The sequence below is a fragment of the Brassica rapa genome, chromosome A06 (assembly GCF_000309985.2).
Source record: "Brassica rapa cultivar Chiifu-401-42 chromosome A06, CAAS_Brap_v3.01, whole genome shotgun sequence".
NCBI classification, from domain to species: Eukaryota; Viridiplantae; Streptophyta; class Magnoliopsida; order Brassicales; family Brassicaceae; genus Brassica; species Brassica rapa.
The window spans coordinates 20,482,824-20,502,832 of NC_024800.2; the positions used below are offsets into that span (position 1 = coordinate 20,482,824).

Below are 20,009 nucleotides of genomic sequence, written 5' to 3' on the forward strand. Positions count from 1 at the left end.
GGAAGTTTTGTGCATCTGTGGACAATGGATCTCAAAAGAATCTCTCCAGTGGGAGTTTCTTGTTGATTTGAAGAGGAATGCATCAATCATTTCCATAGAAGAAGATCTACTGTATGAAGATTTGATGAAGATTGTCTCTGAAGATTTTAGTGTTAAAGAGGAAGAAATCAGTTTGAGTTATGGTTTTTCATTGGATAAGAAATGTATTATTGAAAGTTTCCCCCCACTCTCGATAGGTAATACTCGTCAGCTCAGAACTTTCATTTCCAAGACTAGAGCATTTGATGGAACCTGTCGTTTGTGTGTTAAGGTTTGTATGATTTTTTTCTTACTTAGACTTTTCAGGATATGCTTCATAACCAAGTATTATGCCTTACAGAACTACTTGACTTTTGCAGGTTAGTACTGATCCAGCTAGCTGTAACACTGAAGCTTCTGATACATTTGCTTCTACTGTTCCATTGAATGCCAATCCAGCGCTTCTTTCTACTGTGCAGAGTGAAAAACAGGTACATTGTCCTTAATTTCCTTTTTCTGTTTGTGTTTGCATGATATGCTTCATAATCAAGTATTATGCCTTACAGAACTACTTGACTTTTGCAGAGTTTTCTATATGAAGGTGTTTCTACAGTTCCTCTGAATGCTCTTCCGGATTTTAGTACTGATTCAGCTAGCTGTAACATTCAAGCTTCTGATACATTTGCTTCTACTGTTCCATTGAATGCCAATCCAGTGATTCTTTCTACTGTGCAGAGTGAAAAACAGGTACATTGTCCCTAATTCCCTTTTTCTGTTTGTGTTTGCATGATATGCTTCATAATCAAGTATTATGCTTTACAGAACTACTTGACTTTTGCAGAGTCTTCTATATGAAGGTGTTTCTACAGTTCCTCTGAATGCTCTTCCGGATTTTAGCCCTGTCCATATTGGACTTTCACCAAACACGAGAGTAGCTGGCGATATTAAGGTGAATAGCCATTTTAAGACAAAGAGAGAGTTGATGTTGAGGATGAAGAAATGGGCTTTAGAGTGGAAGTTTGAGTACAAGACTGTCTCTTCTAACAAGTCAAGAGTGCTTTTGAGTTGTGTTGATGAAAATTGCACGTGGAGGATGCGTGCTATCAAGCTACCTGTTTCAGATTTTTTCGTTGTTAAAAAGTATGTTCATGAACATACATGCGATACAACACACAGGAAAGCCAACCACAGACAAGCATCTGCAAAGTTGTTGGGTTCTTTGATTTCCAGCAATTATGGAGAAAAAAAGGAAGGTCTCAAACCGAAACAGATTATTGAACAGGTCAGGATGCTGCATGGTGTTCACATCAATTACAAACAAGCTTGGAGAGTGAGAGAAGAAGCTCAGATTTTGGTTAGAGGGACTCCTGAAGACAGCTATTACAATTTGTCTAGGTGGTTGTATAAAATCACAGAAACAAACCCTGGTTCCTTGACTTATCAACATGTTGATGCTGCAGGAAAGTTCAAGTATGCATTTGTGGCTTTTGGTCCATCGATAAGGGGATTCTCATTGATGAGGAGAGTTATTGCAGTAGATGGTACATTTCTGAAGGGAAAATTCAATGGGACTTTATTGGCAGCTTGTGCTCAAGATGGGAATTATCATCTATATCCTCTCGCCTTTGCAGTGGTTGACGCAGAAAACGGCGCCTCTTGGAAATGGTTCTTTAGAGGTTTGAGCCAGAAGATCCCGGACGCTTCGGATCTTGTTTTTGTATCAGACAGGGCTAACTCCATTTCTTCAGCGTTGGAGGATGTATATCCCTTATCTCACCATGGAATTTGCAGGATCCATCTGCTCCGCAACATCACTCCTACATATGCGAAGACTGGGTTGCTACCTCTGGTGGAAAGCGCTGCTGATGCCTATACGTGTCACGAGTTCTGGTTAATCTTCAAGGACATAAAGGATAAATGTCCTGAATTGGCTAAGTATCTGGAAGAGTCTGATTTTAGGAAGTGGGCACGAAGCTATGCGCCTGCGAACAGGTATAATATCATGACTACCAACATTGCAGAGTCTCTCAATTCTATGTTGAAGATGCCTCGTGAGTTGCCCATTATCTCTCTCCTTGAAACTATCAGATTGACGATGACCACTTGGTTTTTTGAGCGACGCGAAGCGGCTGCGAAACATAAGCACCTGGTTACTCCAAAAGTTGTGCAGAAATTGGTATCTAGGTTAGGGGCCGCAATGTTGTTGAATGTGTATCAAGTTGATCGAAGCGAGTTTGAGGTGAAGGATGAAACAATGAAGTTTGTTGTTGACTTGGAGAAGCGGCATTGCACATGTAATGTTTTCGACATTGACAAGATCCCCTGCATCCATGCCATCGCTGCTGCTAAGCATATCAAGAGAGATGAAAACCGTTTTGTTGATGCTTCTCACTTGACAGAAACGTGGGCTAAAGCTTATGCTGAAAGCATACATCCTGGTGGAGAGTTGTCAACGTCCACCTATCCAGAGAATATTGATGAACTGTCTTGCCCACCTCCAGCTACCAAAAAGAAAAGTGGACGCCCTCCTACAAAGAGAAAGAGATCCGTTGGCGAGTTTGGGGTTCCTGGATCTAAATCTCAGTCCCACAAGTGCAGCAGATGTGGCACAGGAGGGCACAACAAGATCACATGCCAGAGGCCTATAGGATGAAGTTCTACATTTTTACATTTTTATCGATTATTATTTGGATGTTGGCTATTTGATGGTTACATGATATGCACAAGACCATATACATTTTTTCTTTTGGAACCCTATCCTGAATAAGTATGATTTCTTCCAACTTTTGTAATATACAACATTATCTTTTGATCTCATTTCAATTTTTAGTTTAAACTTCTTTGCTAGAAAAAAACACAGTAATATTCAACTATTCTGGAATCCCATCCAGAAATACCGAGTTCATTTCCAAGGTTTATAATACAACATTTTCTGTTAAGAATAATTATGTGGAAAAGTGTAACAGATGATTCTCCTCGGTCTAGCGGCTAAAACACCTATCTGTCGAAATTGTAACGCTTGACTCGACCCGGGTTCGATTCCCCTACTAATCAGAGTTTTTTAAAAAATTTAAGTTGAATAAAAATAAAAGAAATATATTACTTTACTTACAACATGTAATGACTGAAATTAACTTGGCCTAGTGGCTACTACACCTTAGTTCCCTCTTTCCTCCTAGTCATCTTCAGGTTCGAATCCTATGAGATGTGTATATATATTTTTTTTTCCTCCAAAATTTGCAAATCACATTATCAAATTTTCCAAATGTGTAGATATTAATCCTTAGTTTTGATCTCATTTCATTTTTTTCTAGTTTAAGAAAGAAGCACACTAATATTCATGTATATTATTCATGCAAACTCTGGAAGCCCATCCTGAACTATCTAAGATCTTTCCAATGTATTTTACTATAAATTCAATTATGTGGAAGCAACTAACAGATGATTCTCCTCAGCCTAGCGGCTAAACCACGAAACCTATGATACCGAAACATTTGTTCGACCCGGGTTCGACTCTCCTACGAGTAATGGTTGATTTTTTTTTTGTTCAAACATATATCTCAGGAATCGAAGAGTCTCTTCCAAACGACATCATGTAACTCAGTAACCGAAGAGTTTCTTTTCGTCAAGATTGGCTGTTATATGATTGGTTATTTCAGTAACTGACTTCAAAAATCGAAGAGTTCCACAATAATCAAGAGTTTATTTTAACTGACTTCAATAATCGAAGAGTTCCTTTTAGTTCTATAAATATAAGGGACGATATCAGACCTTTTATTCACTCACTTCATTTCGTCTGATTTATCCTTTTGCAATACAAGTTAGTTTTCGATTTTTCTCATTTTCCATTCAATTCATGAACTTTTTTCTATTTCTATTTTATCGTAACATCTTAGTTTCGATTTTGTTGCAGGACAAAGTTTCAATGGAAGGAAGTTCAAAGAAGATGATGAAGCGTCCCATAGAGGAGGTTTACGGATGTGATGCCGCCGAAGGTTTCAATAAGGGGAAGAAGGAAACTGTGGTACATTACAGGGCTCTTCTTCGTTTGTCCAACGAATACAGGCTATCTGAGAATGATTGGAATCTGGCATCCAGCAAAGCAAATTCAATTGCTGTCCAAATCGAGTTGCTTGAAGATATTATCAAAGCTGATGGAAAATTTGATTTAACTGCTGAGTTGGAGAAACTCAAAGAAGAGCACTCGGAAGCGGAAGGAATGCTTGCTGATGTGAAGGTCAAAGTCCCTGATTGGGATAAACTTGGCGAAAGTTGGCTGTGTCATGAGTAATTTCATGTTATCATCTTCTCTTTTTATGTTTTTAAGGACCACATTATGTTTGATTTTCAGTTTTTATTTTAAATGAATAAGTACTTTTGTTTCTCTTGTGTTGTTTCTTCAATTAACAACCTAAATAAAAAACTTGTTCAATGTTTTTCACTATTTTGTAATGGTTTGGCCTAGTGTTCTTGTAACTTGGTTATCTGATTTGCTTATTTGTTTTTGGAAAGCCATCCTGAATACATAAAATGATATCCAGATTATATAAATCTATCGTCTGTGAATAAATAAGTTCACATTTACTCTGTTATCGAATATCCACCGTAGCCTAGTGGCAAGCCCTTCTACTCTTAGTGTACCCTTATCACACAATAAGCCGTGTTCGATCCCCGTTGTGTATACTCACATTTTTTTCTGTTTTTAATTAAATATTCAAAAGTTATTTTCGTTTTATTATAGCTTTTGGCAAGTATAACACCCTTGGTACAACGGCTGCACACTTTGATTCATCTTTCGAGAGTTCACGAGTTCAATCAACATCAGATCACATTCTTTTTCATTTTTTTTTTGTAAACTTTAAAGGAATTTGTTTTTGGAAAGCTATCCTGAATACCTAAAATGATATCCAGATTATATAAATCTATCGTCTGTGAATAAATAAGTTCACATTTACTCTGTTATCGAATATCCACCATAGCCTAGTGGCAAGCCCTTCTACTCTTAGTGTACCCTTATCACACAATAAGCCGTGTTCGATCCCCGTTGTGTATACTTACACTTTTTTCTGTTTTTAATTAAATATTCAAAAGTTATTTTCGTTTTATTATAGCTTTTGGCAAGTATAACACCCTTGGCACAGCGGCTGCACACTTTGATTCATCTTTCGAGAGTTCACGAGTTCAATCAACATCGGATCACATTCTTTTTCATTTTTTTTTGTAAACTTTAAAGGAATTTGCTAGGCTTTGGTGCATTTTGCTTTCTCACTCTTTTTCTGGAAACCCATCCTAAAAGTACCATAAGCATTTGACAATTCATCAATACATCCTAAAAATTTTTCAATAACAATCTAAATGAAAAAAACGTTAGGGATAATTCATTACAAACTTAAACTTAAACGTTAGGGATAATTAATATCAAAGTAGAAAAACAGAGTAGAAAACAGAGTAGAACAAATATGACATTTTCACTTCCTTTGACCTTCCTGGAAATCTTTATCCATAAACTGGTCGAAGATCTCACAACATAGCTTGCTTCGTAAGTCTATCGCAGTTTCATCATTTATATTAGCCATGCTCTTCAATCCCAGTGACCTGCATTCCAGCATCTTCACAACAAAAATACCACAGTTGTATGGAAATTTTGTCTTTGGAAGCCCTTCTGCAAACTTAACTTCAAATGGACTGATATCTTCGAAATTAACCTCTTCACCAAGAAGTTCCATCTTTATGGCACTAATCAACACTGTCATAAATACCCAAAATTATACAATAAATCAATCACCAACAGACAACAAAATGAATATGTAAAAATGCATCACAAGCACAAGCAGCAAGTGACAAACTTTTATTTTCTAAATTAGCTAAAATTCTTTTTTCAGGATACGCATACTTTCACAATCCTATCCATTATCAATGTAACAATATAAATTAAACTGATTTTTCTACACTGAATGATAAAATTAATAAATCACAAAGAGTTTTTACCTGCCAGTTCTTGGATTTGATTAAGAGCACGTTTGATATTTGCTTTTGGAAGACCACAATGGAAGAGTGTGATTGTGTTGTCCATCAATTGTATCTCCACCCCAATATAGTGATAGCTCAACTTATCTTCAATGACACCATATATAACATCAACATCTTCCAGCCATACCTTCTTTGGATGTATTAAACCTTTCACAAGTTCGCCTACACAGCCCTCCAATAACGTTTGTTTTTTCTTATGTGGCTTCCTGACAGATTCATAAGCGTACCCAACCACTTCTAAGAATTTGACTGGTACAAAGCATGCTGCTGGAAGATTGTTGTTGCGGAACCAAGCACCTTGCTCAACCCTCTTACAATTTAGCATTTCAAATGCAACATTTATGTGCTGCCAATGTAACAATATAGTTAGAAACTTCATATAGAACTGCTATAACATGGACATCTAGCATAGCTCAACTCAACCTCTTCCTAAACATATGACACAATCAAATAGAAGACAGAACAGAGTGTTGATTACCTCTTTGTTGAGATTGTTTTCTGCATCGTCCATTTTTTGAAAGAACTCTTTTTCAATTTCTTTTCCATTGATATAAAACGGTCTGTAGTTGATAAAATTAACTAGTATCAATCGAAACTTTTACAAAATAAATTAGGAATATTTATGCGAGGACAAAAAGTTGCTTACACACGATATATGCCCCGTAGATCCATCCAGTGTGCAAGCCTTGAAAACCGAGGAAATTCAGGTGTCACAAATGGATCAATTGGAAGGATTACCTCAGGTGTTACAGGTATAGGAGGGTTTCTAGGTCGTATTGGCCTCTTCTCTTCTCGCTGTAGAAAAGGAAGCAAATCTACTGGCTGAGCATTTGCTTTCTTCTTCTTACCAACATCAGGCTTCCCCTTTAATTAAAAATAAAGACAAAAATTCAGGATCGTTTTTATCTTTATACTTGAATGCCTTCCTAATATGAAGTAAAAATATTTTTTATACCTTTTTTGCATGATCGTCTTGACTTGGTTTCACACTCTTACCCTGCTTTACTTCCATCTGTGAAACAAAACCGATATATCAAACTATTGACCTGAACTTCAATTCAAGTGGATCTTATTCATTTTTATTACCTCTTTTGCCATTTTCCCAACACCATCTTCTGATGGACCAGCTGCTTCATTTTTCTTACAAGCGACAGCCTTCGCCTTCCCCTTTTTGAATGACAAAAATTCAGATACATTTATATCTTAATTCCTAGTATGATGTATAAATATTTCATACCTTTTTATCACCATCTCCTTCACTTGGATTCACACTCTGCGTCTGCTCTTCTTCCATCTGAAAATCAATACCGAGATATTAAACAAATGACATTATTTTTCAATTCAAGTGATCCAAGGCATTTGTTTTACCTTTTTTGTCATCTCCCAAACACCATCTACCCATTTTCTTGGTTTTCGCATCTCAGAATGGTGGAAGTAAATTTGTTCTTTAGAATTGTTCAAAGAGACAAAACACGAGCCATCAAACAAAATGACTTTAACTTTTCCAGCGCACCAGGCACCATTGTCGAACGCCTCCACGTCCTGCATTAGCTCATAACTTTTCTTCGCTCCAGATCTCTCAGGTGGTGGTTGAGGACGTATTCTGTCAATTGATACACGTGTCTCAACACTCCTTTTCCTCTTCTTTTCGTCCAGAGACGGGACGGAGTACTCAACTTTCACCATCTCAACCCCATCAACCAAATATGTTGCCAACACATTTCCTGGATACCATTTATGACAAGTATTGTCATCTTGTGATGAAATCTCCACATTTGCTCCGATCTCAAAGGGATTTTGAACTCTGCTTTCTACATCCTGTGATGGTTTAGATTCAAGGATATCCAGTCATTTTGATAGTTGCTGTATATTTATTAAAGGTTTTAATGAAAGTAATACCTTATTTTGCTCTGTTAAAAGATTTCTGCGAGCTCGGGTATTTGGCTGTGTGTCGGAAATGTTTGGTGAAATGATCTCATTCATAAGCTCGTGAGTCTCCTGAATTCAGGAATGGTTGAATGAACACGTACAAGGGCTTCCAAAAATTACTTGAAAAGTCCAATTTTTTAAAGAAGGTACCTGCTGCGTCTGAATTGGAGTAAGGACTGGAGTCTCAATATTCTGTTGAGCTATTGGAGAACCAGGTGTCTCTTTCGTGATCTCATTCATAGGCTCTCGTGTATCCTGAAGTCAGGAATGGGATTATGAACTCGTACAAGAACTTCCAAAAATTAATTTAAGTACAACCAAATTCATAATTTTATAAATACCAACAGTTTTCAAAATTATACTTGCCTCATTGTTAAGTTGTTCATCTGCTTGATCTGCATTGGCTTCACCTTGTCTGGAAGCCGTCTCATGAAATGGAGTTGTGTCAGTCTGTGCAAGTACAACAAAAATTAGGAAGGCAATCCTAAATATGTATAACATCTTCCAAAATTACTTGACAACTCAAAAAAAAAACTGAATCAAGAACTAGATAAACATTAATTTTAATTTCCGAAAAAAAGTTACCTCATTGTTTGGAGTTTCATATGAAGTAACTCTTTGTAGTTTCTCTAGTTTTGTCACACGTTCTTTAATCTGTTTCCTGTCTTTTTCAATCAAACACAAACGATCGTTCATGATCCTTAAATTATCTCCCACCATCTCGCTGATTCTGTTGATCTTTGATTCCAAAGACTCCTCCTGATACGAAGAAGAAGCTTGACTCATCCCTCCATTCCCAAACAGTAAAGATGCTCTTCTTATTTGTTCATTAGCACCGTATAGGTCTACTGACATGTTTCGCCAATCTCTAATTTTAAACTTATAACCTCTCTTGGATAAATCGGCCATGTCATCCAGATCTTTATTAGCTTCGTCTTCCATGCAAACATCAGCTTCTGGATCATTAGAAATAGGAGGTAGGATGCATGTGACCTTAAGCTGAAACCATAAAAATAATTAGCTTTTAAATGGAGAATCATAAGGCAAAACAGAAACAAGAAAAAAATAATGTAAAAACTTACATGATCTTTGATTTCAATTAGGAGAACATCTATCAGCTGTGGAGAAGCTATTTGAAGGTACTTCTCACACAAAAATATTGGGGTAGACGGTTGAACGCTCAGAATAGGAACAACTTGACTGAATGCATACTGTAGCAAAGGTACTGACTCAAGTATCCATATAAGAAATGCCATAGGGAATCCTTGCAAATCATAATTGTTTTTGTCGAGGCTTTTGTCGACAGCTCTCTGAAGTGATTTTAACAGCAAATTATAAGCTGTTCTCCCCCATGGGTATGTCATCAAGACATCCATATCCTGCGCTATTTTCACATAATCCAAAGTAAAAGTTGTGCCACCGTCGAGAAGGCTCTTCTGTAGTAGTATGCTCTCAATCAGGAGGAGCATTGCAAGGCAGAATCTCTCATCAGAAGCATCTTCTCTTGTGTTTCTGAGCTGCTTCTCCACGTCCTTTACTGTATGAGTACGCCCTTTTAGGAAGTCCCACTTAAATTTCTCGGTTTCCTCTCGTGGTTCTCTTGCTTCACCACTACATTTCAAACCAGTCACCATGTGGAATTCTCTTATAGAGAACCTCATTGGCTGAGCACCAAAATGGAACCATGCTTCGTGTCTCTTCACTGTCTTGATGCTTTTGGTGAGAACTGCGTGCACTATCTTAGCTGATAATTTCAAAGACCTCTCTCCAAGCTTGATCACCGGTCCCAAAAACGTCCCTCTTATTCTGTTGAACTCATCATTTCCTAGAATTTCCTTAACAGTTTTGATATAAGCAACTATCGAGTGTTGGTTTATCGATATCGTCTTCTCTGGCTCTGATCCAATCGGATACCTCAGCTCAGGCAGTGCTAGTCTTAATGGTAATGGATCTCCCATCTTGTTTCTATCCTGCGTAAACAAGAAAAATTTTATTTGTCTAAATTAATTAAAATCCAATTTTCAGGAAGGGTTTCCTGAAACAATACAAATCCTTCCTGAGTCTATACACATGCTTTCACATGAACTAGAATTCTACCAATCATATTAGGTTAAAACGAGCAAGTCTATACACAAGCAAAAACCAGGAGACCAATCTCTCAGAAAGAAAACACACATAAGGTTGAATCTGCAACATACCTTAAAGAGATAGAGCTCTAGAAATGGTTTTTCTCGGAGAATAGAGAGAGCTCGCGTAAAAGATCGAGAGAGAGAGAGAGTTCTGGAGATGGGTTTTCGTCGGAGATCGAGAGATATGGAGATGAGAGAGAGATTCGAGAGGCGGAGACGAGTGAGATTCGAGAAGTTTGAAACGGCGAGAGTGTTGAGACGGCAAGAGTTTTGTCTTTTTTCAATCGAAATGTATTGTTTTGGAAACCTATCCTATATTAATTGGTTTAAGTATGCTTATGTAATATTCTTTAACAGATGATTCTCCTCAGACCAGCGGTTAAACCAAGGCATTTCATAACTCAAAAGTCTCTCTATCCCCGGGTTCGATATGTGGTGGATTCAAAATCAATTTTAATTTTTTTTTGTGTTACAGTTTGGAGTTAAATAAAATTAAATGTAATCCATTAACAGATGATTCTTCTTGGCCTAGTGGCTAAACTCCCACACTATCCAAATACGCAAACTCTCTCCCTCTGGGTTCGATCCTTTGTGGTTCTAAATTTTTGTTGTCTGTAAACATCACAATTTTAAGCTTACCATATACATGTCCAATCCTTAGTATATAATCTCATTTCATTCTTTTTTACATTTGAAACACTTAACTTTTTTTCTGGAAACCCATCCAGAAACATTATTTTAACCTTCCAAGATATATGATACCCAAAAAAATACTTGATATCCTTCCAATCTTTCTTATGTAATCAGACGCCAACAACATAACAAAATAAACAGTCATAACTAAAACCGAGTCTTAACTAAAACAAAAAATGTTTTCATGCATCATTCTCATTTCCCAAAGCTCTCATCCACAAATTGGTTGAAGATCTCACAAGACAAGGTTCTCCTTAGCTCCAATGCATTGTCATCATTAATCTTTGTCATGTCTCCTATCTTCAATGACTGGCACTCCAGAATCTTGACAAGAAATATCCCACAGTTGAAAGGATGTTTTGTCTTGGGTAAACCTTGTGCCTGCTCAATCTCAAATGGAATCATCTTCACTTTATCTACCTCATCACCAGAAGATTCCACCAGCAGATTAGAAATCAACACTGTCATATTTAAAAATCAATATCAAGATAGAATCAGTTGAATATTTCAAACCAAGAAACAGTTGAATACATCAAATACAAATTGTTTATACATACCTGCCAACTTTTTCACTTGAGGAATATCAATGCTGTTGCTTTCCTTTTGAAAACAATCATATACTGTGATTCTTTTCTTCTTCAAATGAATTTCCATCCCAATCCAGACATTGCTTTTTTTTCCAAGAGTAATCCCATACACAACATCAACATCTTCTCCCCATGTCTTCTCTGGATATACCTTCCCTCTCACAGTATCTTTAAATAAATCGTTGAAAATCTTTTTACCTTTGACCTTTTCTTTCTTGTAAGCCAAATCATCAGAGAGCAAGCAATGCAAGAACTCCATAGGTAGGAAGCACGCCTTTGGAATCTTGTAGTTGTGGAACCAAGCAGCATTCTCATTTCTTCTGCAATTTAGCATTGCAAAGGCTCCATCAATGTGCTGCAAAAAAAAAAGGCAAACATTATCTAATTTGTTACTATATAAATCCTGAAACTAAACAAATCCTTCCTGAATTTTTTTTTAAAAAAAAAAGCTCAAGGCAAGAACATATGTAAACAAATTACCTCTTTCTTAAGGTCCTTTTTTGCATTTTCCATGCTTTGAAAGAAAGATTTCCTTATCTTATTATCATTGATTGATAGGGACCTGCAGTCGATTAAAGATTCAAAGGAATTTACCAAACCTCTTATACATAAATATAAGAATATATAGACAAGGACAGAAACATGCTTACGTTTCATGCATGCCGGGCTTTAATGTCATCCAATTTTGAAGCCTTGAAAGCTTATGTTCCGCAGGAGTTGAAAACGGATCAACTGCAGGTATAATCTCAGGTATTACAGTTAAAGCCGGATTTCTGTCAGACTTGAATGGAGTTTTTGTGTCTCTAGATCGTTTAGTCACTCTCTCGCTCCTTCTTAGGAAAACATTATCCATTCCTGTATTTTGTGATGAGGCAGCAGCTTTCCTTTTCTTATCAGGCTTCACCTTTAATCAAACAATAGACACCAAGCAAAATATTATCAAATTTGTTGCAATCGGAATTTCTGGAAACCATTCCTGAAACAAAAATGTATGTATATCAAACAATTCACGTGAAGTATAATTCTAGTTATGATTTACCTTATCTGCCATCTTCCAGACTCCATCTTTCCATTCTCTATGAATTCGCAAATCTGAATGTTTGAATAGAATAGTTTCCATAGAAGTATAGAGACACACCGAGTATGTGTTATCACCAAGTACCATGCTAATTTGTCCGCTGCTCCAGCCATTGTTGTAAAAGGCTTCTACCTTATCCATCATCTCAAAGGATTTTTGGTCACTAGTTGGTGTTGCAGGACGTATTTTGTCAGCCGTGATAGTATCCTGAAGTTTCTGAAGTCTATTATATTGGTATGTGAAGAGTGTCGTGTACTCAACTGTCAGCTCCTCTAGTCCTTCACACAGTTTAAGATCAACAACCTTTCCTGGATACCATATTTCGTCATCAGTAGACAAAATCTCAACCTCTGCGCCTATTTGAAAGTGAGCTATACGCCTGCTTACTTCAACCTATTAAAAATGAAGATTCAGTAACATCAGCGGTTTTAAATTGTTAGAATAATAATTAAAGATCAAATATACTCGATGCATACCTCGTTTGTTTCTGAAAAATCTATAGCACTTGTCTGAAGATGCTCTGTTTGCTGAGTAATAGGCGGCATCTTCGAAACATATGTGGAAACTAGCTCAGTAGTAGGTTCTGTAGTATCCTTGAGATTTTCTTCTGCTTGATTCTGCTCTGATGGTGTCTCATCGGATTGATCTCCCTCACTTGTCTGAAGGTGCTGTGTTTGCGGAGTAAGAGGCTGTGTCTTCGAAACATCTGTGGAAACTAGCTCAGTAGTAGGTTCTGTAGTATCCTTGAGATATTCTTCTGCTTGATTCTTTCTGCTTGATTGTGTATGCTCTCCTTCACTTGTAGAAAAATATTGGGTCGCAGTTTCTGTCTCACTCTATAAGACAAAAGTAAATGGTAAGAGTTAGTTGAATAGAAAAATATTACATAAACATTTTAAATATTTCTTCTTACCAAAGCATTCTTATTTTCTTCAATAACTAGTGCAATTAGTGAAGACAATGGAGAGGAAGGTGTGTGATGCACAGCATGCGTATCCTCCTGTAATAACAGTAAAATAAAGGGTTTTTAGTAATTAAACCCCTCAACTAAAGATGAATCGTAAAAAAAACCCTCAACTAAAAATCCTGTGAAATAAACCCTCAACTTTAGTTCCGTTAACATATGTTACCCTCCGTTTAAAAAACTGTGACGGAGGGTGACATATGTTAACGGTTTATAAGTTGAGGGTTTATAATGTTGAAAACTTAGTTGAGGGTTTTTTTTACGATTCAAAAATAGTTGAAGGGTTTTATCACTAAAAGTCATTAAAGGGTTTTTAAGTTATTTATTATTCATTTATACATTGTTTTAGATTGATTTGTAAGCCTTTAAAACTAATGTATATTATTAATACATTAATCTATTATAAAATTAATTTATACATTTTAAATTAATAATTTTCAACACGATTTACAACTTATTATAACTTCAAAATATTAAATTATTTGATATTTGGCAATAGTGATATAAAAAAAATTGTGTGTTTATATCGTCATTTTCAAATATCAAATAATTGAAAGTTTCTAAGTTATATTAAATCTTAAGTAGTGTTGAGGATAATTCATCCATGAAGTCAATCTTTTTATTTGGAGTATGACGTACTTTTTCTTATTTTCATGATTTTCGTCATCAGACTCATACTTTTCTATTTTTCTATATTGTTCTTGATTTATTGTATTACTTTATGTTTCAAATATATTATTGATCAAGAAAATAAAAATATAATGTAGTTATTCAGAAATCAATGATAATAAAAATAATCATGCATTATTTTGGAGGGGGGAGAAGTATGAACCGGATGACAGAAATCATGAAAAAAAAGAAAAAGTGCGTCATACTCTAAATAGAAAGATTGACTTCATGGATGAATTATCTCGACACTACTTAAGACTTAATATAACTTAGAAACTTTTAATTATTTCATATTTGACAATGACGATATAAACACACAAATTTTTTTATATCACTATTTCCAAATATCAAATAATTTAATATTTCAAAGTTATAATAAGTTGTAAGTAGTGTTAAAAATTATTAATTTAAGATGTATAAATTAATATACAAATATATTAATGTATTAAAATTTATAAATTAGTTTTAAAGGCTTATAAATCTTAAAACAATGTATAAATGATAATAAATAATTTAATAATATTTAATGACTTTTAGTGATAAAACCCCTCAACTAAAGATGAATCGTGAAAAAAACCCTCAACTAAAAATCCAGTGAAATAAACCCTCAACTTATAAACCGTTAACATATGTCACCCTCCGTCACGGTTTTTTAAACGGAGGGTAACATATGTTAACGGAACTAAAGTTGAGGGTTTATTTCACAGGATTTTTAGTTGAGGGTTTTTTTTACGATTCATCTTTAGTTGAGGGGTTTAATTACTAAAAACCCTAAAATAAAAGAGGTAGTTATGAAGAAGTTTCTACAATTTAAAATTCAAGTTGTACTTATGAAAGACATTTCTATGCTTACCTTTTTATTGTTTGCTGAAATGATCTCAGTCAATGGCTGTGTAGCCTCATACGTTTCCTCTGTTACCGTCTGCAAAAAAAACAAAAAAAAAGTCAGGTATGGGATCAAAAACACGTACAAAAGCTTTCAAACATTACTTGAAATCTCCAAGATTTTTTGAACATTTACCTGTTGTTTCTGAATTGGAGTAAAAACTTGAGCCTCAATACTCTTTGGAGATATTGGAGAAGAAGGTGTCTCATTCATTTCCAGTGTTTCTTTTTGCAAAACTTGAGTCTGAGCAGCAGGTGACTCAATCACAATCTGCAAAAAATATCAGGAAAGGCCATCATGAATACATTCAATTATAATTTCTAGAGTAAATATTACCTCATCATCTGGTTTTCCTTCTTCTTGATTAGTTTTGGGTGGCGTTTCATCAGTAGAGGTTTGTGTTTCCCTCTGCCAAAAATTAGAAAGGTCTATATATGTAAATCACCCAAAACTAATTGTAAACTCCAACTGTAATTGAGCATATACCTCTTTTGTCAGATTAGGAGTAAAAACTTGAGTATCAAGGGCAGGCGTGTCATCCGATGGCTCTCTCTCAATCTGTAAAAATTATCACGAAGTCAATCCAGAGTACGTTCTAAAGCTTCCAAACATTAACTTAAAAATCCAAGATTTTTTTTTGACCATGTACCTGTTGAGTCTGACTTGGAGTATAAACGGGAGTTTCAATACTCTTTGGAGCTATTGGAGAAGAAGGTGTCTCATTCATTTCCACTGTTTCTTTCTGCAAAAATTGACTCTGAGTAGCAGGTGACTCACTTGCTAATTTCTCTCTCACAATCTGCAAAAAAATATCAGGAATGGCCATCATGAATACATTCAACTATAATTTCTAGAATAAATATTACCTCATCATCTGGTTTTCCATCTTGATTAGGATTGGATGGCCTCTCATCGGTAGACGTTTCTGTTTCTTTCTGTCAAAAATCAGAAAAGCTTTTATATGTAAAAAAAAATCACCCAAAACTAATTTGTAAACTCCAACTGTGAAAACAATATCATTGAGCATATACCTCTTTTGTCAGATTAGGAGAGAATACTTGAGTATCAAGGGCAAGAGTTTCATCATCTGATTCATTCATTGTCTCCTGCAAAAATCAAGAATGCATTCAAGAATATGTACAAAAGCTTCCAAATATTACTTCAAAACTCAACAATATTTTATTGGTTACATACCTTATGTGTCAAATTAGGCTGTTGAGACATTGGAGATAAAGGCGTCTCACTCGATTGTTGCGTGTAATCCTGCAAAAATCAGGAAGGCATTCAGGATTTTGTACAAGAATTTCCAAATATTTTCTTAAAAATTTTTGAGCATATACCTCATTTTGTTGAGACTTTGGAGATGCAGCTGATTCAATCATTGTCTCCAGCAAAAATCAGGAATGCATTCAAGAAGTACAAAAGCTTTCCAAATATTACTTCAAAACTCAACAATATTTATTGGTTACATACCTCATGTGTCAAATTAGGCTGTTGAGACATTGGAGATAAAGGTGTCTCACTCGATGGTTGCGTGTGAGACATTGGAGATAAAGGTGTCTCACTGGATCGCTGTTTGTCAAATATTAGGAAGGCATTCAAGAATATGTACAAGATCTTCAAAAAAATACTTGAAAATGCAAATGTAAAAGAACATGTTTTGAGAATTTACCTTTTGTGTCACGTTAGTGGGAAAAACATTGTTGTTTCCTTCCAACTCTGACACACGAGCTCTAAGATGTATGTTTTCTTCTTCTAGTAATGACATTCGATCCTTCATGCTCTTCAGATTCTCCTCCATTACCGTGATGATCCTGTTCACTTTTTCATTTACTGAATCCTCATCAATCGGAGTAGAAGCTTGGCCAGTCTCCTTATTTGCCATCATTTGAATAAGAGCATCCAATGTGTCAAATGTGTCTACACACCTATTTTCCCAGTCATCGGCTGTAATCTTGTACCCTTTCTTTGTTACATCTTTCACTGTTTCCAGCTCGTCACTATATTTGTCTTCAATGGAGATATCATCTTCTGGATCATGAGGAATAGAAGGTAGTATGCAATGGACCTTCAGCTGAGAGTATTTAAAAAAAGACCAATGAGAAACATATTAAAAAGAAGAAGCCAAATAAACTGAGAAACATATACTTGGAAAAGCTTACCTTTGTATCAGCTTCAACCTGTAAAACCCTATCAAGTGATGGATTCTCTACCTCAGTGTATTTTTCACACAAGTAAGTCGGCCCAGGAACCTCAACTGTTGGTACACACTTACTGAACTTATCCCTTAGCAAAGGAATCGACTCTAGTATCCAAAGAAGGAATACTAGAGGATAACCTTGCAACTCAAATTTGGATTTATTCTCCAAATGATTCGCGACAGCGTTTTGAATTGACTTCAGGAGCACAATGTAAGCCTCTTTTCCCCATGGATATGTCATATCCTGTGCATTTTTCGCATATTCCAAAGGAAAACTCCCTCCTTTGCTCTTCCGCAATAATATGCTCTCTACCAGGATGAGCATTGCGAGGCATATTCTCTCCTCAGAAGCATCTTCTCTTGTGTTTCTGAGCTGGTCCACCATGTCACTTAACTTATGACTACGCCCCTTTAGCAATTCCCAATTAAATCTCTCGGTTTCCCTTCGTGGTCCTTCTAATGCACCACTACATTTCAAGCCTGTCATCATATGAAATTCTCTTATAGAGAACCTCATTGGCTGCGCACCGAAATGGAACCAGGCTTCATTCTCCTTGACAGAAACGATGCTTCTAGTGAGAATGGCGTAGACTATCTTTGCTGATAACTTCAATCCTCTCTCACTGAGCTTCATTACAGGTCCCAGAAATGATCCTCGGACTCTTATCATCTCATCTGGTTTTAGGATGCTTTTGACAATAGAGATATAATCTGAACCAGAGTATTGGTTGATTGCTGACTTTTCCTTTGGCTGTGAACCAATAGGATACTTCAGCTCTGGCAGTGCTAGTTTTAGAGGTACTGAATCTCCCATCTTGTTTCTATCCTGCGTAAACAAGGAAAAAAAAAATTTCAAACTTTTTTGGAAGGCTTTCCTGAAATAACACAACAAATGCTTCCTGAAATTCTTATAAACACTAGACAGTTTCACAAGCAACAAAAGACTCATAAGCAAATTCAAGACCCTATCAAAAATATCAACATTCCTAATCAAAACAAGACTCCAAGCAAAAAAGTTTCAAAATGTGTTACCATCCGAGTTTCAATTTTCAACATTTAATAGATGCAGCAACAAATGCTTTCTGGAAATCTTCTAAAAACATTCAATAGATGCAGCAAGAGACAACAAACTTTTATTTTATAAATTTGTACAAACACACAGAAGGTTGAATCTGCAACATACCTCAAAGAGATGAATTATGCTCCAACAACTTTGTGTTCCCACAATTCAAAAGTCTTTCATTTGCTTCGCTGGTTAATAAGAAAGAGTAACAAACAAATCAAAATCAAAACGCAAGCTTCCCAAATTTTAATTCAAAAAACCTAATTTTAAAAAGCTACATAGTGATTTGTGTCCGATTTTGAGAGTAGAGAGTGTGACGCTGATGATTAGATAGCCGGAGAAGATGATTAGCGAGCCGGAGAAGATGATTAGCGAGCGGGAGAAGATGATTGGCGAGCCGAAGAAAATGATTAGCGAGCCGAAGAAGATGACTAGCGAGCCGGAGAAGATGATTCCCGAGCCGGAGACGACGATTCCCGAGTCGGAGAAGATGATTCCCGAGCCGGAGACGACGATTCCCGAGTCGGAGACGACAGTGCCGGTGAGGGTTTGAAGATTCCAGAGAGGAGACGACAGGATTCGCGATCGAAGGAAATGAAATGTTTTTTTTTTATTCTTATAACAAAGGGTATAAGGGTAAATTACCCCTTTAATGAAACCTATTTTTGTGACTTTCTCCTTCTAGTGCTATTTTTGGGACATAAACTTCAAAAGGTGCTATTATTGACAATTGCCCTTAACTAAATATAAAGTATAATAAAGAGAAATACTCAATATATAGAAAAATAAATAATAAGTAAATATTATAAATATATAAATATACGAATTATATATACAATAATAAGTAAATGCATAATTTTTAAAAAAATGAAAAGAGTACATTAAATATTAAACATCTATCTTAAAATGTAAAATATAGATTTAAATAAATAGAAAGTATAAGAAAAAGAAATACACAACTTAAAAACAATGGAAAAAGTATATTATGATTTAAACATCTATCTTAAAATGTAAAATATAGATATTACGCAAATAGAAAGTATAAGAAAAGGAAATACACAATTTAAAAAATGGAAAAAGTACATTAGTATTTAAACATCTATCTTAAAATGTAAATCTATCTTAAATTATAAAATTATTTGAAAATAGAAAGTATAAGAAATAGAAATACACAATATAAAGAAAAATAAATAATAAGTAAATATATAATATAAGTAAATACCCAATTTAAAAAATGGAAAATTACATTAAGATTTAAAAATATATCTTAAAATTTAAAATATAGATATTACGTAAATAGAAAGTATAACAAATGGAAATATACAATTTAAAAAAAAATGGAAAACGTACATTAAGATTTAAACATCTATCTTAAAATGTAAAATAAATATATTATGTAAATAAAAAGTACAAGAAATGGAAATACATATACAGGAAAATAAATTATAAGTAAATAATGTAAATATATAATATATGAATTATATATAATAATAAGTAAATACACAATTTTTTAAAAAATGGAAAAAGTTCATTAAGCATTAAACATCTATCTTAAAATGTAAAATATATAATATAAGTAAATACACAATTTAAAAAAAATGGAAAAAGTACATTAAGATTTAAATATATATTTTTAAATATAAAATATAGATATTACGTAAATAAAAATATAAGAATTTTTTTTTTAAAAAAAGGAAAAAGTTCATTAAGCACTAAACATCTATCTTAAAATGTAAAATATATAATATAAGTAAATACACAAT

At 34.9% G+C, this 20,009-nt stretch overlaps 5 protein-coding genes across 6 annotated transcripts; 1 reads left to right on the forward strand and 4 right to left on the reverse strand.

Moving 5' to 3' along the window:
* The first annotated feature begins 6 nt into the window (after positions 1 to 6).
* On the forward strand, positions 7 to 5,462 carry LOC117126168. Its single transcript, XM_033273621.1, has 2 exons — positions 7 to 310; positions 399 to 5,462. Exon 2 carries the CDS (start codon positions 1,001 to 1,003, stop codon positions 2,669 to 2,671), a length of 1,671 nt encoding a protein of 556 aa, XP_033129512.1. The 5' UTR covers positions 7 to 310; positions 399 to 1,000; the 3' UTR covers positions 2,672 to 5,462.
* Positions 4,453 to 9,025, reverse strand: LOC117126166. Its single transcript, XM_033273610.1, has 12 exons — positions 8,563 to 9,025; positions 8,344 to 8,427; positions 8,128 to 8,232; positions 7,948 to 8,046; positions 7,417 to 7,866; positions 7,286 to 7,342; positions 7,135 to 7,215; positions 7,004 to 7,060; positions 6,695 to 6,912; positions 6,527 to 6,608; positions 6,007 to 6,394; positions 4,453 to 5,764 (listed from the first exon to the last, which is right to left on the reverse strand). The coding sequence occupies exons 1-12, from the start codon at positions 8,917 to 8,919 to the stop codon at positions 5,487 to 5,489; spliced, it is 2,256 nt and encodes a 751-aa protein (XP_033129501.1). The 5' UTR covers positions 8,920 to 9,025; the 3' UTR covers positions 4,453 to 5,486.
* Positions 9,026 to 10,925: 1,900 nt separating this feature from the next.
* On the reverse strand, positions 10,926 to 15,017 carry LOC117126169 (DUF724 domain-containing protein 6-like). Its single transcript, XM_033273625.1, has 8 exons — positions 14,951 to 15,017; positions 13,378 to 13,464; positions 12,941 to 13,300; positions 12,426 to 12,857; positions 12,037 to 12,290; positions 11,867 to 11,948; positions 11,357 to 11,741; positions 10,926 to 11,260 (listed from the first exon to the last, which is right to left on the reverse strand). Exons 3-8 carry the CDS (start codon positions 13,007 to 13,009, stop codon positions 10,995 to 10,997), a joined length of 1,488 nt encoding a protein of 495 aa, XP_033129516.1. The 5' UTR covers positions 13,010 to 13,300; positions 13,378 to 13,464; positions 14,951 to 15,017; the 3' UTR covers positions 10,926 to 10,994.
* Positions 15,017 to 16,365, reverse strand: LOC117126173. Its single transcript, XM_033273668.1, has 5 exons — positions 16,324 to 16,365; positions 16,178 to 16,246; positions 16,015 to 16,089; positions 15,850 to 15,918; positions 15,017 to 15,253 (listed from the first exon to the last, which is right to left on the reverse strand). Exons 1-5 carry the CDS (start codon positions 16,363 to 16,365, stop codon positions 15,077 to 15,079), a joined length of 432 nt encoding a protein of 143 aa, XP_033129559.1. The 3' UTR covers positions 15,017 to 15,076.
* Positions 15,855 to 19,087, reverse strand: LOC117126170. 2 transcript variants are annotated; one of them, XM_033273627.1, is made up of 3 exons: positions 18,367 to 19,087; positions 17,146 to 18,009; positions 15,855 to 17,057 (listed from the first exon to the last, which is right to left on the reverse strand). In XM_033273627.1, the coding sequence occupies exons 2-3, from the start codon at positions 17,995 to 17,997 to the stop codon at positions 16,563 to 16,565; spliced, it is 1,347 nt and encodes a 448-aa protein (XP_033129518.1). In that variant the 5' UTR covers positions 17,998 to 18,009; positions 18,367 to 19,087; the 3' UTR covers positions 15,855 to 16,562. The 2 variants fall into 2 exon arrangements, with proteins under 2 accessions (XP_033129518.1, XP_033129517.1); XM_033273626.1 differs by having other exon boundaries at positions 17,146 to 19,086.
* Between the last annotated feature and the right edge of the window lie 922 nt (positions 19,088 to 20,009).